At 56.3% G+C, this 15,955-nt stretch overlaps 1 protein-coding gene across 2 annotated transcripts in view; it reads left to right on the forward strand.

The window, feature by feature from the left end:
* Positions 1–251: 251 nt before the first annotated feature.
* The window catches only part of FBLN2 (fibulin 2), a gene marked incomplete at its 5' end in the record, with an annotated part of 56,713 nt that continues 41,009 nt past the window's right edge, over positions 252–15,955 (forward strand). The window contains one exon of one of the 2 annotated variants that reach the window (XM_080825188.1): positions 252–1,601. In XM_080825188.1, the coding sequence (XP_080681314.1) occupies positions 305–1,601 (1,297 nt within the window). The remainder of the gene's footprint in view (positions 1,602–15,955) is intronic. The other variant, XM_080825189.1, reaches the window with a different exon arrangement.

Consider the following 15,955-nt stretch of genomic DNA (forward strand, 5'->3'; position numbering starts at 1 on the left):
GCTGTACTGGGGGTGCTGTCCCGCCGCATGCATGTGCTGTACTGGGGGTGCTGTCCAGCCGTGTGCGTGTGCTGTACTGGGGGTGCTGTCCAGCCGCGTGTGTGTGCTATACTGGGGGGGGCGCTGTCCAGCCGCGTGTGTGTGCTGTACTGGGGGGGCTGTCCATCCGTGTGCATGTGCTGGCACGGGTGCGCACATGCAGGCCCCCCAGGGGCGCTGACAGCTGTTCTTTCCTGTTCCCACAGGGCCTCGCAGCAGAGGAGGCAGTTCAACTCAAGGCAGCCCTTGGGCCGGCTGTGGGAACATGGCGTGGCCCCGGGAGCCTGTGGCAGCCTGGCTGGCCGTGGTCTTGGCCGCGGCCCTGGCCCTGGGCCCGAGCGCTGGCGTGGCGGCCCCAAGGCAGGATTGCACGGGCGTCGAGTGCCCGCCGCTGGAGAACTGCATCGAGGAGGCGCTGGAGCCGGGTGCCTGCTGTGCTGTGTGCGTGCAGCGGGGCTGTGCATGCGAGGGCTACCAGTACTACGACTGCCTGCAAGGAGGCTTCGTGCGCGGCCGTGTGCCCGCTGGCCAGTCCTACTTCGTGGACTTCGGCAGCACCGAGTGCTCCTGCCCACCGGGCGGTGGCAAGATCAGCTGTCAGTTCATGCTGTGCCCAGAGCTGCCCCCCAACTGCATTGAAGCCGTGGTGGCGGCTGACAGCTGCCCGCAGTGTGGCCAGGTGGGCTGCGTCCATGCTGGGCGCAAGTATGCCGCTGGCCACACTGTCCACCTGCCGCCCTGCCGGGCCTGTCACTGTCCTGACACGGGGGGCGAGCTCATCTGCTACCAGCTCCCTGGCTGCCGTGGGGATGCCGGAGCCGTGACTGCGGCTGCTGCGGGAAACTTCTCCGACACGGAGGAGGGGGACCCCGAGCGACACTATGAAGACCCCTACAGCTACGACCAGGAGGTGGTTGAGGCAGAAGCTGCAGCGGCCCTAGCGGGCGAGCTCCATGCAGGTGCCGGGGGCCCGGCTGCTCTGGGAGGTGGCAGTCAGCCATCCTCCGCCCTCCAGGCCACTCCCTGGCCAGCTGCCCTCCCTAGGCCCACGGCGGCTGCTGCCCTGGGTCCCCCGGCCCCCATGCAAGCCAGGAGAGTGACAGAGGACAGCCAGGGCGAAGGGCCAGAGAAGACCGAGGAATTGGTCATCAGGGAGCAGCCGGCAGCAGGTGGCCCCAGGGGACTGGATGAACCACCCATTCCAGGCCCAACTGGGCCTGGTCTCCCTGTCCAAGAGGACAAGGCAGAGGTGAGGGCAGGGCCTGAAGAGAACTTAATCCCGGAAGCCCAGGCCACCTCTGACAGTGCTGGGCAGGAGGAAGCTGTGCCTGTTCTGGGTTCAAGCATGGCCAGTGTCCCCCCATCACAGGGCACACCGAACTCTCCTGGGGGCACGACAAAGCCCAGCATCCACACCATGCTGGCCCTATCTCCCCAAGAGGCAGCCTGGGTTCCACCCACACAGGAAGTGCCCAAGCAGCGACCAGTTCTGCCCCATTCTCAGCCAGAGGAGGACACAGACCCCAACTCTGTTCATTCTATCCCCAGAGGTGACCATGAAGGTAAGAACCCATTCTAGTTCCTCCAGGGGCACTTAGCCCAGGAAGACAGCCTCAGGGCCCTGTCAGGGCCCCCAGCTCTGCACGGTTGCCTCGGGCCAGGGAAGCTGGGTCTGTGGGGCCAGGCTATCCACAGTCAGCCCAACCCCCACACTATAGGGCAGGGGGCACTGAGATTGCGCTTTCTCCCCGGCTGCACTCCTGGGGACAGAGCGGCGGATAAAGGTGAGGTCCCTGTTGTGGTAGGTCCTGGGCTACCTGGTGGGGCTGTGGTTGAAGGCCTCTTAGGTATACCTTCTTAGGGCTAGAGTTCCTCAAGGAAGGTTCCAGCTTGGGTGCAGGTAGGGCCCATTGGGGTCCATGGGTGCCCTGGAAGGAAGTGAGAAGTTTCACAGACCTGGTCCAGCTCCATCCACCCCCTCCTGACAGTAGCTTTGGGTCATGGCTGTGTTCTTGGTCTCTGAGCTGACAGCAGAAGGGACTTGGTCTCTCCTGGGGGCTCCTTGTGAGAGCCTAGGACCAGAGCTGCCACGCCTGCCAGCCAGGGGTACCATTAACACACATGTCGTTCTTGTCCCTGCTCTGTGCTGCACCTGCTGGGGCTCCCACCTACTCATACTCAGAATAGAAGCCAAAGCTCTCTCCAAGACCACAGACTCTGCCCTGGTCAGCCCGTGACCTCCTGGACCACCTCTCCATCACCCTTTTCTTAGTCTGTTCTGGCTGCTGTTACAAAAATGCCATAGACTGGGGGGCTTACCCCACAAGCATTTATTTCTTACAGTTCTGGTGGCTGGGAAGGCCACGATCAAGGGCCCGGCAGACCTGGTGTCTGGTGAGAGCCTGCTTCCTGGTTTGCAGATGGCCATCTGCTCATTGTGTCCTTGCATGAGAGATGAGGGTGCATCTCACTGAGATACACAGAGAAGGAGCAAGTTTTCTTGTGTCTCTTCTTGGAAGGGCACTAATCCTATCATGAGGGATCCACCCTCATGGCCTAATTATATCCCCAAAGGTTCATCTCCACATACCATCCCTATTAGGTTTTTTTTTTTTTTTAATTTTATTTATTTACTTGAGAGAGAGCACATGAACAGGGCTGGGGAGGGGCAGAAGGAGAGGGAGAAGAAGAGTCCCCATTGAGCAGGGATCCCGGTGCGGAGTTCCATCCCAGGTCCCCGGGATCATGACCTGAGCCAAAGACAGATGCTTAACTGACCGCCTCCTGCCAATTTGTTTTTTTTTTTTTTTTTTTTTTTTTTAAGATTTTACTTATTTAACAGAGGGAGAGAGAGATCACAAGCAGGCAGAGCAGCAGGCAGAGAGAGAGGGGGAAGCAGGCTTCCTGCTGAGCAGAGAGCCCGATGCGGGGCTCGATCCCAGGACCCTGAGATCATGACCCGAGCTGAAGGCAGAGCCACCCAGGTGCCCCCAATTTGGGTCTTAACATACGAAGTTGGGAGTGGGGCCTAAACACTCAGTCCCTATTGACCTGCTTAGCACTGGCTTCCTAGCCGCTTTCAGGTACCCTGAAGTCCCGGGGCCTTTGCACTTTACACCTCCTCTTGAAATGCTTTCTGAGGTGTCCCTGTGGCTCATTCCTTCCCTCTGTAAGCTCTCTTTTCCAGGTTACCTCCCCAGAGATGTCTTCTCTGAGCACCCAGTTAAAAGAGCACTCCACCTTCCTCTTATCCTGCTTTAATTCCTCCTAGCCATAGCTCATATGATAGCACGTAGTTGACTCGTTTAATGTCACCCCTAGTAGAATGGTAGTGCCATGAATGGAGGGACCACATTTGTCATCTTCTCTGCTATGCCTAAGGGCCTCTGGCAGGGCCTAGCAACACAATTGGTGCTCAGTAAATATCAGGTAAATAAACGAGTGAATCACTGGGGGCTTATCCTTTCTCATCCTAGCTTCCTTGCCATCCTATGAACACCTTACACCGACATAGCCCTTTTCTTCCACCTATTTGCTCACACTGTTCCCAGCCAGCTCAGGCAGCACCTCCTCTAGGAAGCCTTTCCTGAATCTTTTTGCCTTGTCTGATGCCCTCACCACCAACCTTCTCCAGCTCCCTGCCTCACCTCTGAGGTACCCTAAGCAGTTGTCTGGTCGTCTAGACATCCCTCCCCATAGCTGAGCGTCTGTGTCTTGTTCAATCTCATACCTAAACCTTCGCTATAAACCTTCATTAGGCACTAACTGTGATTGGGCCCTAGTGGGCCCTGGGGAGACAGACTTGGACCCCCATGGCCCATGTCTACAGAATGGGGGCTGTGAGGGAGGGATGTCTGGGTGGTGTGGGGGGGAGGAGGGGGTATGAGGGGGGTCCGGGATTTCTGCAGCATTCCCATATACCTATCTTGCTGCTGCTGCCCACAGCTCTGTGGTCTTGGACAGGTCTCTTAACTGGCCTGGGCCCCGTTTTTCCCATCAGTCAAGTACCCCAGCCCTCATTGGGCATAGACTGTGTGCAAAGCCTGTGCACGTGTAGGGAGGGGTGAGACTGCAGGTTCTTCCTGACCTGGTGGGAGGATCAGCTCCCCCGACCCAGCCCAGATGGTTCTCCTTCCAGCCCCATCATGGTGAGTGGGGCACAGAACTCACCTTTGCCGAGTGAGCACCTCCTAGGTGCCAGACCCCGTTTCTGATCCTTCCTACAAGCTGTGGAGGTGGGGGTCCTTCTTGAAAACCGAGCACATCAAGGTCAGAGAGGTGTCGCTTGTGTCCCTAGGTCGCACAGTGGGAGTCGGTGGGCTGGATCCAGGGCAGTGGGCTTCAGCGGGCTCCTCCTTACCCAGCCCTGAGCCTACCGGATGTGGGGAGCCTGCATGGGGTAGGGGGAGCTGTAATGAAGTACATGTGTGCCCGGGGAAAGCTTGCAGGCCTGGCTTTGGAGTATGGCGCACGCAGCGTGTTTGGGTTGCTGCCTCTGAGGGGTTCCAAAATAGACACAACCCCCACCCCCCACCCCCGCCTCTCGCTCCAGAGGCCTCTCTGTGGTTCCAGGCCTTTGGAATCTTGGAGACTTACTTTGTTCTCAGGAGCCCTAGGTTTTTCTGTTTTGTTTTGTTTTGTTTTTGTTTGTTTTTTCCCCTCCTCTGCCCTGTGCTTTCTCGAATGGATCTTGGGGTGTGGACTTCGATGAGGGCTGCCTCGGGGCAGGGGCCTCTGATGGGGTGTTCCCTCTCCCATCCAAGGGCTGTCCTGGCAGAGAGCCCAGCACACGCAAAGCCCGGAGATAATGAACAGGGCACGGACAGGCAGCTGCATTTTTTGGTGTGCGAGGAAAGGAAGGTGTGGGAAGTTGGGAGCAGGGGGAACTTGCCCTAGCCAGATAAACAAGGGCTGGCCTGCCACTGACCACCCCCGTCCATCTTTCCTCCCCTCCTCACCCTGGGACCAGCCACCCCCCTCCAGCTCATGAGCTCTGCTCCACTCCCTGCACAGCTCAGGCTAGTGGCTTGCTGTTCTGTGCCTCCTTTCCTCCATCCATCAGCAACGGGGAGGCTCCTGCTTCATGGGGACGTCTTGAAGAGAGGAGCTGATTCATGTCCAGTGCTCAGCAGGGAGCTTAGCCCTTGCTGAGTAATTAAAAATGTTAGCCACTGGTTGTCACCCTCCACTCTTCATTCTACCTATTTATTTCCTCAACAGATGTCTGTGGCCCACCCTCTCTGCACTGGGGGCTGTGCCTGTGAATGAGGCCAGCACAGCCTCTCCCTTCCTGAGGTCTCCTGGGGGCAGGAGGGTGTTCAGTGGATAGGCGCACACACACAGATTTCTTCATGGCCATAACGCAGTACACGCTGCCCAGGAAGTGTGGGTGGTGGGAAGCCTGATGGGTGGGGGCCAGGGGCCTGATGGAGCATCCTTTGGGAAGTGGGGACCTTTTGCGGGGGAGGGCAGGGGCATCCCAAGTGATGGAGGGGCCCTCAGTGCAGAGGAGCTAGGGAGGTAGCTCTGCCCTGCTTGCCAGTGGGGCTGGCGGAGAGGAGGACTGTGGAGCCGGAAATGACCCCCAGCTATGTTGCCATGGCAGCCCTGGGGCCTGGAGAAGGAGGTTTCCAGCCATTGCCCCAGGACCGGCTGGGGTGGGGGTCTTGTCTCTGAGCCGGAGCTGTGCCAGGGATCCTGGCTGCCTCTGAGCATGTCCAGATGTGGCCTAATGGAAGCCACATGCCCGGCTCCCTGGGCTGAGGAGAAGGGGTCCGAAGTCTGTTGTCACTCAGGGGGCTTTGTGAGCATGCCCTCCCCTTCTGCCACTGAGCTGGCATGACAGAGGGAACCAGGGGACTGCTGGGCCCCAAGGGAGGGAGCTCTGGGGTAGGGTTGGCCCTTGGGAAGGCGAAGTTTCTCCTTCCTGGGAAAGGCTCCAGCTGACCTCTGTGGGCCCCCCAGACCATGTGGCAGGAAAGGGGCCCCCTTCCTCGGGACCCTCACGTAACCAGGTTCTGCAGGGCAGGGGTCCTTGGATCCTCTGACATTCTGGTTAACAGAGAAACTTTAAAACTCAAATAACTCTACTAAGTGCAGACGTTGTCGTGCTTGCATCTTGTGCGGGCACCATTATAAGCATGCTGTGATAATTAACCCCTTTAATCCTCACCACCACCTCCTTGGTTTACAGCAGAGGAATCAGGTCCCTTGTCTGAGAACACACATGCGGGGAGTGGTGGATCCAGGTTTCCCTCGTATTTCTTCGTGCCTTCATCCCTGTCATTTCTGAGTGCCTGGTGTGTGTGGGCTATGACAGTGGCTGAATGTGCAGTGTGGAACAAAGCCCAGCACAGTCCCCGCCCTCAGGGAGCTCACAGGTTAGTGGGGGAGATAGCCCGGTAGTCACATGGGTGTGATGTTCTGAGCCATGACCAGGGCTGAGAAAGGAGGTGGGTATGCTATCTAAACCTATCTCTCAGGGATCTGACTTCTGGGGATCAGGGAAGGCTTCCTGGGGGTGGTGATGTTTGAGCATGAGGTCTTGTTGGCTGGATGGCAGGTGGCAAGCAGAGAGGGGACAGTGCTCCAGGCAGAGGACACAGCACATGCAAGGGTCCTGTAGCTGGAGGGAGCGAATTAGATTGAAAGGAGGTTGTGCAGTTGGTATGAGGCTGGGGAGGGTGTAGGGGCCACAGTGGTGTTGATCCTCAAGATGAAGATTTGGGTCTTTGTCCCAAAAGCAGTAGGGAGCCATTGAAGTGTTAAGGCAGGAGGCCAGTATGATCTTATCTGGTGACTCCCAGAAGGAGTGCTTCAGGAGAACAAAGGACTAGCAGTGGGCCTCCCCAACATCTGTGGGTTTCCAGCACCACTCCCAGTGCCTCCATCTCCCCTCCCAGAATCACCAGGCTGTGGCTCCTGGGACACAGGAGAGAGGGACTTGCCCAGACTCTCCTCTCCTCGTTCCCCAGAGGATCCTTGCTGATCCTGCCCTCTCTTTTCCATTCTTGGCCTGTGGGGAGATTTTAACTTGCGTGGGGCCTAAGGGAACCAGGCTGGGATTCTGGACACCTGAGTCCCCAACCCATGCAACAGAATCACCTCCTACTAGAGCCCCAGGCTCTTGGAGCAGGCAGGGGATGGAGGCAGCCTGTGGAGGCTGTGGCTGGAGAGCTCACAGGAGGGCCTGGCTAGCCCTTCCTCGGCCCACACCCAACCACGGGGGCTGGAAATGGGGTCTGTGACTCTGTTTCGGGCTGGTTGGGCCCTGTGGAGAGCAGTAAGACAGGCAAACCGGGGGCCCTGGCTCCCCACATCCACAGTAAGACCCCGGTCTGAAGCCCTCCACTTGCTCATTGTATGATCTGGGGCCCAGGACGTCACCCCTCTGAGCCCCCATTTCCTTACTGGCGAAATGGCACGGTTGCAAGTGCCGGAGGCTGTAGTGAGAACGAGCATGTTAGGAGCGAGGCCTGCATGGAGCGAGGACATGGGCCAGTGTCGCCCGCACTTGGGCCTGCTGTCCTGTTATGGCACACGCTGCTCTCCTCCGTCCACCTGCTAGCTTCTTTCTGCAGAGCAGCGTTGTAAGCAGTAGAATTTTGCTGTGACTATTTTGAAATTAGAAGATTTCTTGTAAATTTCAGCTCTCAGTCTTTCCTGGAAAACTGGCAGTTGTGGGCACAACTGGCCCGTGTGCTGCTGGCCATCGGGGTTGCTGAGCAGAGGCTCCCTGCCCTTCGGACTGTGTAGGTGCCCCGTGGTCTGTGGGGCTGGCTGTCCTCGGTTTCATCAGTGGTCTGGCCCTGGTTGGCAGCTGGGTTGGGTCCTGTACTGGGGGTACCTGTCGGTGCATAGAGTTTTTACCCTGTGGTCTATGTGGTCATTCTATTTTGTGGACGAGAAACGCATCTGGTGGGGGGTGCTTTTCTGGAGGTCACAGGAGAGCCAGGCAGGGGGATGCAGGCTCCCAGTGAAGGGGTGGGCTCATGGCTCTCACAGGGGACCTGGAGGCATGAGTGGGTCTGTGTGGTCCTAGCTGGGCCCTCCCTGTGTTTACCTGCCCCAGACCATAGAGCACTTGGAAGAAATGGGGCAGGGGCCAAGGCTGGGCCTGTGGTAGGTTTCTCTAAAACTAGGTTATCTTTTTATTTTTCTTCTTTTCTTTTCTCCCCCCTCCTTCCCTCCCTGTCTCCCTCCTTCCCTCACCCTTCCTTCCATTCTTCCTTCCTCCCTCCCTCCCTCTCTTTCTCTTTCAGAACAGGTTTACTGAGATACAGTCACGTACCATAAAGCCACCCCCCCCCCAGTGTATAATTCAGTAGCTTTTATCAGAGTTGTACCGACATCACTGGGCGCCCAATTTTAGAACATTGTCATCACCCCCAAAAGAAACCCACACCCGGTAGCAGCCACTTCCCCTTTCCTCCTTCTCCAGCCCCAGCCACCACCGAGCTCCTCACTGTCTCTGTGGAGTCACATATTCTGGACATTCCTGGACACGAAGTCATGTAAGAGGTCGTCTTCAGGGACTGTCTTCTGTCCCTTAGCATAATGCTTCCAAGGTTCGTCCGCATTGTGGCAGGCGTCACTACTTTGCGCCTTTCTCTGACTGAGTAGCTTTCTGTGGGGTGGATGCACTTTGTTTTTCACCCGTTCATCCACGGACGATTGAAGTGTTCGCAGCTTGTGGCCGTCCCAAGGACTGCTGATACTGACACTCGCGAACGCGCTTTCGTGTGGACAGAGGTTTCTGTTGCTCTTGGTAATATTCCCGGGGGTAGAGCTGCTGGGTCACATGGTGACTATATGTTTAATCTCCAGATGAGCTGCCAGACTGTTTTCCCCAGCAGTCGCACCATTTGGCACTCCTGTTGACAGTGCACGAGGGTTCCGACTTTTCCACATCCTCGTCAACACTTGTTACTGTCTGCCTTTATCTTTTTTCCCCCCCCCAGGGGAGGGGAGGGGCCGAGGGCGAGAGTGGAAGAGAACTGAAAGCAGGCTCCACGCTTAGAGCTCCAGGGCAGAGCCCGATGCCTGGCTCCATCTCACGACCCTGAGATCATGACCTGAGCCAAAATCAAGTCCGACGCTTAGCAGACTGAACCACCCAGACACCCCTTGCTGTTGAGCCTTTTTGAGTATAGCCATCCTAGTGTCTGCGAAGTGGTTGGTATCCGACTGCAGTTCTGATTTGCATTTTTCTGACTTGTGATGTTGATCATCTGTCATGAGCTTCCTTTAAAAAAAAGTCTAGAAAACACAAAACACACAAGCACACATTCCATTAGCCATTAAAGTGATGACATCGCCACAATGTCATGTTTCTGGAAGACGCTGCCATATGCTTGTGGGAGAAAAAGCATGAAGAAGGCAACTGATGTCGTGTTGTTCTGAAAATAGTGCTGATCTCCTGGATGCCTGGAAAGACCTCAGGGACCCTCCAGGGCCTGGGACCACACATGAGAACCACTGGTCAATCCACAATTACTAGCATTTTATGCACACATTTCTGCCCTGTGCTTTTTTTCTCTGACAACATATCTTGGGATTCCTCCTTATCTTTATGCAGAGGGTTCCCTTACCCGCCAACATGTCACCGTCCTCATGTTCCGGCTTTTCTTTTTGGTCCCTACTGACAGATGTTCTAGTTGTTACTAGCCTTTTGCTGTTAAAAAGCAGTGTTCTAAGTGAATATCCTTATGCTGTGCCCTGGTACCGAGTGCTGGGTCAGTATGCATGTGCATTTCTTTATATATTTTTTGTGAACTCATTGAAGTATAATCAATAGAACTTACAACTCAGTAACACACTTTCACAAATGGAACACACCCATGGGACAGGCACTCAGATCACAAGCCAGGTCACCCCCTCAGTGCCTGTCCTGGGGAACCCCTGCCTGACTTCTAACAGCAGTTGTTAAGTTTTCTGTTCCTGGAGTTTTCTGAAGGGAGCCAGAGAGTTTGTTCTCTTTCGCATCTGGCTTCTTAGGCTGGCCATGTTACCTGCATTGTGACTGGTCCTTTTGATTGCTGAGAGGTGCTCCATCATATGGAGCATTTTGTTGTTCATTCTCCTGCGAAGGGGTGCTGGGGTTGTTTCCAGTCTAGGACCATCAGGAATCGTGCTTCTGTGCACCTGCTAGAACCAAGCTTTGGATGATCGCTGGCTCCAGTGTGCTGAGTGCTCAGCATGTTTATCCCCTCTGCAGATATCAGCTTGTCCTCCTTTGAAAGCTGTGCCAGTTTTGGCTCATACCTGTAATACGTGAGAATGCATTTTCCTCATTATTCAACAAGTATTTATTGCATTGTTCCAAGTGCTGGGGACACAGCACCGTATTCAAAACCAATGGAATTCCCATCCCTCGTGGAGCGTCCACTCTGGCAGGCTTGGGAAGCACGCAGTCAGTCCCATGAATGTGTAAAATCTACATGAGATGGTGCTAGGCGCTAAGGAGAAAATGAAGCAGGGTGCTATAAAATGTTCTCAGCGTGGCCTTGGAGGGGGAGGATGGTGTCTCGGGGTGGTTTTCGTTAACACATGTGTTTAATTCTCCCCATCCCCGATTTTGGCCAAGGGTTCCCCAGCAAGTCTGGCCATGCTCCCACTAACACAGCATGGGGCTTCCACCCGGTCTCTCTGGCTCTCTTGCCAAACCTGTGCCAGTCCTTGTTCTCAGGACACACCTTGGTCATGGTATGAATGATCTATTGCCATGGTAACGTGAGCAGCAAGCCACCACACAGTAGACTCTCCTTATCACTGCCAAGTGCACGGGGCAGCCAGGCTCTGCTGTCCCGAGCTGGGATTGGGGGATGGCAGCTGGGCTCTTGCTTGTGAGTGTCTGTGGTCGACTGGCAGCTCTGCTGGGACTGGCAGGTGTGGGGCGGCCTCTGCCAGGATGGCTTGTCTCTGCTCTCTGACCTCTACAAGCTGGTTTGCTCTGGCTTGTTCTTGCCCCAGAAACAGGGCTCCACGTGAACGAAAAGAAGCACACAGGGTTATTGGGTCTGGGTCCAGAACAAGTAGCACCCTTTCTATTGCCCCATTTTGTGGCCGGCCAGCTGGGAGACCAGCCTAGGTTCAGAGGCTCCTCTTGCTGGGAGTTGTTGGGAAGTCACGTTGTGAAGGGTGTGCATACAGGACGGGAGGAGAGTTGGGACTGAGTCTGCCTCCCGTCCTGGACTGGGTGCTCCATGGACCTCATTTCACTTAGGCCCCACACGACTTTACAGTGAGTCCCTTCCCACTGGGATTGGGGGGTGGCTAAAATGCTGGCCTGGTCCATGGCCCAGCAGCAAATAAGTGGTGGGCCCAGGTCTGAAGCCAGGTCCGCTGATGCTCAAGGCATGTCTGGATTTCCTGCTTGCCTCCTTTGGTAGGCCTGGTACAGAGCTCCCCAGGTTTGCACTGGCTCTGCCCCTCTCTAGCTATGTAAGCTCAAGCAAATCACTCTATTGCTTGAGCCTCAGTTTTCTTGTCTGTAAAATGGGCTTTCTGAGGGCTCTCTTCTATAGCTCTGTTCTCAGTTTGAAGAAGGCTGGTGTTGGGCACCAGGTGCTGGGGTCTGTCTCTCAGTGGGCTTTGCTCACAGCTGGTGCCCTGGGTGCTGATTCCAGGCCTGGGGTCTCTGTCAAGAAGGCAACGGCCTTTGCGCTCTGGGCTGCCTCCTGTTTATACACTGAGCCCGAGACAGCAGATGCGGCTGGCCTGAGGCCGAACCAAGCCCTTTGGCCTCCTATACCCTGAGCCTTCCAGAATCCTTGGTGCCTCAGCGAACTGGAGCTGAGAGGTCTGTGTTCAGGGCTCTCCTGAGAGCGGTGTCAGCCTTGTCTGTCTGCCAGTGCCTCCCCCAGGCCCGGCCAGGAGTTTGTGTGGCCTCTGTGTCCATTGTCCTGTGGCATCTGGGGCCTTACGGAGGAGGCCTCTGTAGACCGAGGTCAGCATTATGTGGGCTGAGGTTCTTCTACGGGGCCCTCCTTGGGTCCACATACTGGGAAAATGGGCTCAGGCCCAGTGGCACTGGGGATAAGCCAGCTCGGTCCTCAGAGGGAAAATCCTTGGTGTGAATCCTGCCCCTCCCATGATGGCTGCGTGACCTCAGGCGGTTGATTCACTGAGCCTCAGTGTCCACATCTGTAAGATGGGAGAGTGACCTTATCACCACAGGATTACTGAGAGGAGCAGTATGAGGAAGGTCAGCCACTTGGGACTGAGTTCCTGTCTTCCTGATGTCAGAGGGCCACTGCACCCTGGGGGCTGGGGCTGCGGACTTGAGTTTGTGCTTCAGTGAACAGATGTGTGTCTTTTCTGTGGCCAGGAGCTGTCCCTGCTGGTGAAAAAGCCAAGAGGCCAGGCCTAGTGGGGTTGGGTGGGGGGTATTCACTTCCTGTGCCCCAGCCCGGGCTGTCACTCTTAGCTGCCTCCAGATGGGCAGGGCAGGCGTCCTCCCTGGCCCTTCCCTCCCCGTTCCACACTTCTCTCCCAACACCTGCCAGCTGAGTCAGCAGGCACCCTGATCCTGAGGTCTTGTCTTCAGGGGCATAGCCTGACCATAGCCTGGCTGATATCCCAGAAACAGGGAGGGGGCGCTCTCCCTGGGTCTGCACCATGGTCTCATCTTTCACCCTCAGGGGACTGGCCTGCGTTGGAAAGCGGTCATGATAAGGCAGCTGCTGTGCTGGTCACTTGACGTGTGTCAGTGTGTTAAGCCTCATGACACCCCCTGTCACTAGAGGGGAGGTAACTGAGGCAGAGGGAAGTGAAGCGACTTGTCCAGGGTCACTGAGGGCGCTGATGAAGCCAGCAGACATTTGCCGACCGCTGACTCTCAACCTTTTGCTCTGACCACCCCACTGGGTCTGCCCAGTTGCCTGGCATGAGTGTGTAGCTCCCGTGGCCAGCAGTCAGGGACTCCAGCACTGCCCCATGTCACAGATCCGCAGGGGGCACCTAGGACCCAGGGTGGGGTCTGCAGGCCCCAAGCTCTGCCTGTGCCCTCAGCCCCAGGCAGAGAGTTTGGGATTCTGGGGTTCCCTGGGATCCATGTGGGGAGGGTGGAGGAGGCTGAAGAGTGGAATCTGGCCTCAGGGAGCCACCCGCCTGGGGGGCAGAGAGCCCCTGGCTCCTGAGAGGGGGACGGGAAGGGGGTGGAGAGTGACAGAAGACATCTTGTTTCACTTGCAGCCCCCACCCCAGCCATCTGCCCCACTCAGCCCTGACATGCTTATGGGCCCCGCGCTCGGAACCAGGAAGCAGAGGGAGAACACCCCCACCCCCCAGCCTGGGGTGCATGTACCTGCTGTCACAAGTAGACCTGTGGAACGGGATGGGGGAGCAAAGCCAGACGCTGGCAGTGGGGCAGCTGGAGGATAGGAGCCGTGGGCTGACGGGGACCCACAGGGGCTGTGCAGACCGTGGGACCAGGAAGGTGCCTGGAATGTGGGGGCAGCTGCTCCCCGGCTCTGATTGGTGCCCTGGGGCAGGGAGGCCCAGCGTGGCCTATAACTTTGGGTTTTCTAAAAGAAGCCAGGGATCTGGAATTTTCTATGAAAACTCCCAATTTGTAAATGTTGGCAGCTCATTCAAATACACCGAAGTACCAGTAAAGGAAGCAGGGAGTGCCAGTTCGCTGCCACAGTTCAGTCTCCCTACTCCTTCCCACCCCTAATTACACAGCTGGGACCCAGAGGCCCAGAGGTGGGTGAGGGGCTGGCCAAAATCCCGTGAGCTCAGAAGATGGGCTCCCTAGCCCTGACCTCCAGCCCAGTGTGCTTTCCTCCCAGACCTCCCTGCCCAGTGGAGTCAAAGCACCGAGAACAGGTGGTCCTTGCAAAGGGCGACTAAGAGTGTGTTGTGAAGAGGCCACGTGCACAGGTGTGGGCGGGGCTGGGGACCCGCAGAGACTGGTATGGCGCTTGTGCTGGCAGCCATGGAAGGTGTTGCTCCTGGGCCTGGAGGGGAGCCTGCCAAGAGCTGAGGTTCATGGTGCTGTGGAGTTTGGTCGAGGTGGCCATGCCTGCCTAGGGATCTGTGCTGCTGCCCCTCCCACTCGGCTTCTGCCAGCAGAGAGCAGCGTGGGACGCGGGTCTGGCATAGATGGGGACAGGAGCAGTTTTGGTGGATGATGGCCATGTATGTAGACTGTGGCTGGGGAGGGATTAGGATCTCTCCAGGATGCCTCACCTCCCAGGCTTGGTTTGGGGGCTCTGCTTCCTGAGGGGGTGACCCCAAGTCTGTGGGCCAGGGCTACTCATGGTCTTTTTCTGGAGGGTTTGGAGCTGGTGGCTGATACTCAGGTAGAGAGACAGCCTTGACAGTGACCGTGAGCATCTGGCATGCCGGACAGAGGTCTGGGCCAGAGGTGGAAATCCGATCAGAGGATGGCTGGGTTTCTGTTTCTTCCCCCACCGAGTTTGCCCTGCTCAGAAGGTGGGCAGTAGGTGGGTGGGTGGGGAGGTGCCCAAGAAAGGTCTCATGATTCCCTGTCTGTCACCACATGACCCCTAAAGCCTCGATGTGGGACCAGATGGGCCAAGGGACTTGCCTGAGGTTGCTCGCCCAGTGGAAGGACAGCAGAGTTCTGGGTGGGGTTTTCTGGCTGGTGCACAGTGGCGGTGTCAGCCCACCTCTCCTGGGCCCCCAGGATGCGCTCATTGCTCACTGAATATTGAGTCACGGTGCAGGCTGCAGGGGACCAAGGACTAAGGTACTTGAGGTTTGGGGAGAAAAGTAAAGGTCTGTGTGGGGTTGGGATCTGATGGGGCTGCACTCCCACGTCACTTAAGAGAAATGCAAAGTTACTGGGTGAAGTCACTGGGAATTTGGCTCTGGAAGGGCCCCAGCCTGGTCCTGTGGTATTCCCCTTGGGAATGCTGGGAGCCTGAGGTCCCAGATTCCTGGCCCCTCCCCCTCCTCTGGTGACCCATCCCTGGGCACTCCCTGCCTCTTCTGTGGGCTGGACCTCTGTGTCAGCGTCCCTACCTGGGGCTTTGCAGGAAACCTTGCTGGTGCCCTGTTTCCTGTTTGCCTCGAAGAGGAGGAGGAAAAAAAAATCCAATTTTTTATGTGATGTTTTAATTTCTGTAATTCTTTAACCAATCCCTCTTTATTAAGGTGAAAAATAAATGTTTATGTTCTGTTATAGAAAAAAACTGGCCTGGGGAAACTAAAACTGCCTTATATTTAAACATCTTCTCTTACTAAACTGTACATATGTACGATGGACTGGTAATTAAATTGAACTATCCAGAAAGACCAGGGAAGTAGAATGAAGTCGCTGATAAGAATTGTGTATAAAACAAAATGCTTTCCTGAGAACCAGAATTCCATCAAACCTCTCTTTGAGCAAAAAGTACAGTCTTGTAGGTGGCAGCACGTTTCTTCAACTCATAATGAGGGAGATACAATTCACAGTTCTTTTGAGGCAGAACAGAGCATGTCCCAAAGTGTCTTGATGAAGTTCTGATAGTCGGTGCCTTTGGTTTGAGATTTGAGTGATACTGGACAACCGCACTGGGCGTGGGGGCTGGGAGAGGCCCCCTCCCGGAGCACTGGGAGGGAGGAGTCTTGCTCAGGGATCGGGTGCTGTCGTGAGCTTCAGCTGGTGGTGGACGTGGCCAGTAGCCTGGGGTGAGCCCGAGTGGAGGGAGGGACAACCCTCCTTTTAGATGAAGGTCACCTGTGGGTGAGGGGCCCTCATGGGCATCCGCTCTTGGTCACGTGCCCTGTTTTAGAAAGCCCTTGGCCATGATCTGACTCTGGAGCGATCTTCCAGGGACTGGTTCATTCTTAGAATGTGGGCTGTCCACTCTTGGGTCCCAGTGTTTGCATCTTTGTCCTGTCCTTTTTCTGGGAAGGTTATTATCTCAGACACGGGGCTGGTCCCGTTCAGTTTTTCAGAGTTTGC

This window comes from Martes martes, assembly GCF_963455335.1.
Source record: "Martes martes genome assembly, chromosome: 1".
NCBI classification, from domain to species: domain Eukaryota; kingdom Metazoa; phylum Chordata; class Mammalia; order Carnivora; family Mustelidae; genus Martes; species Martes martes.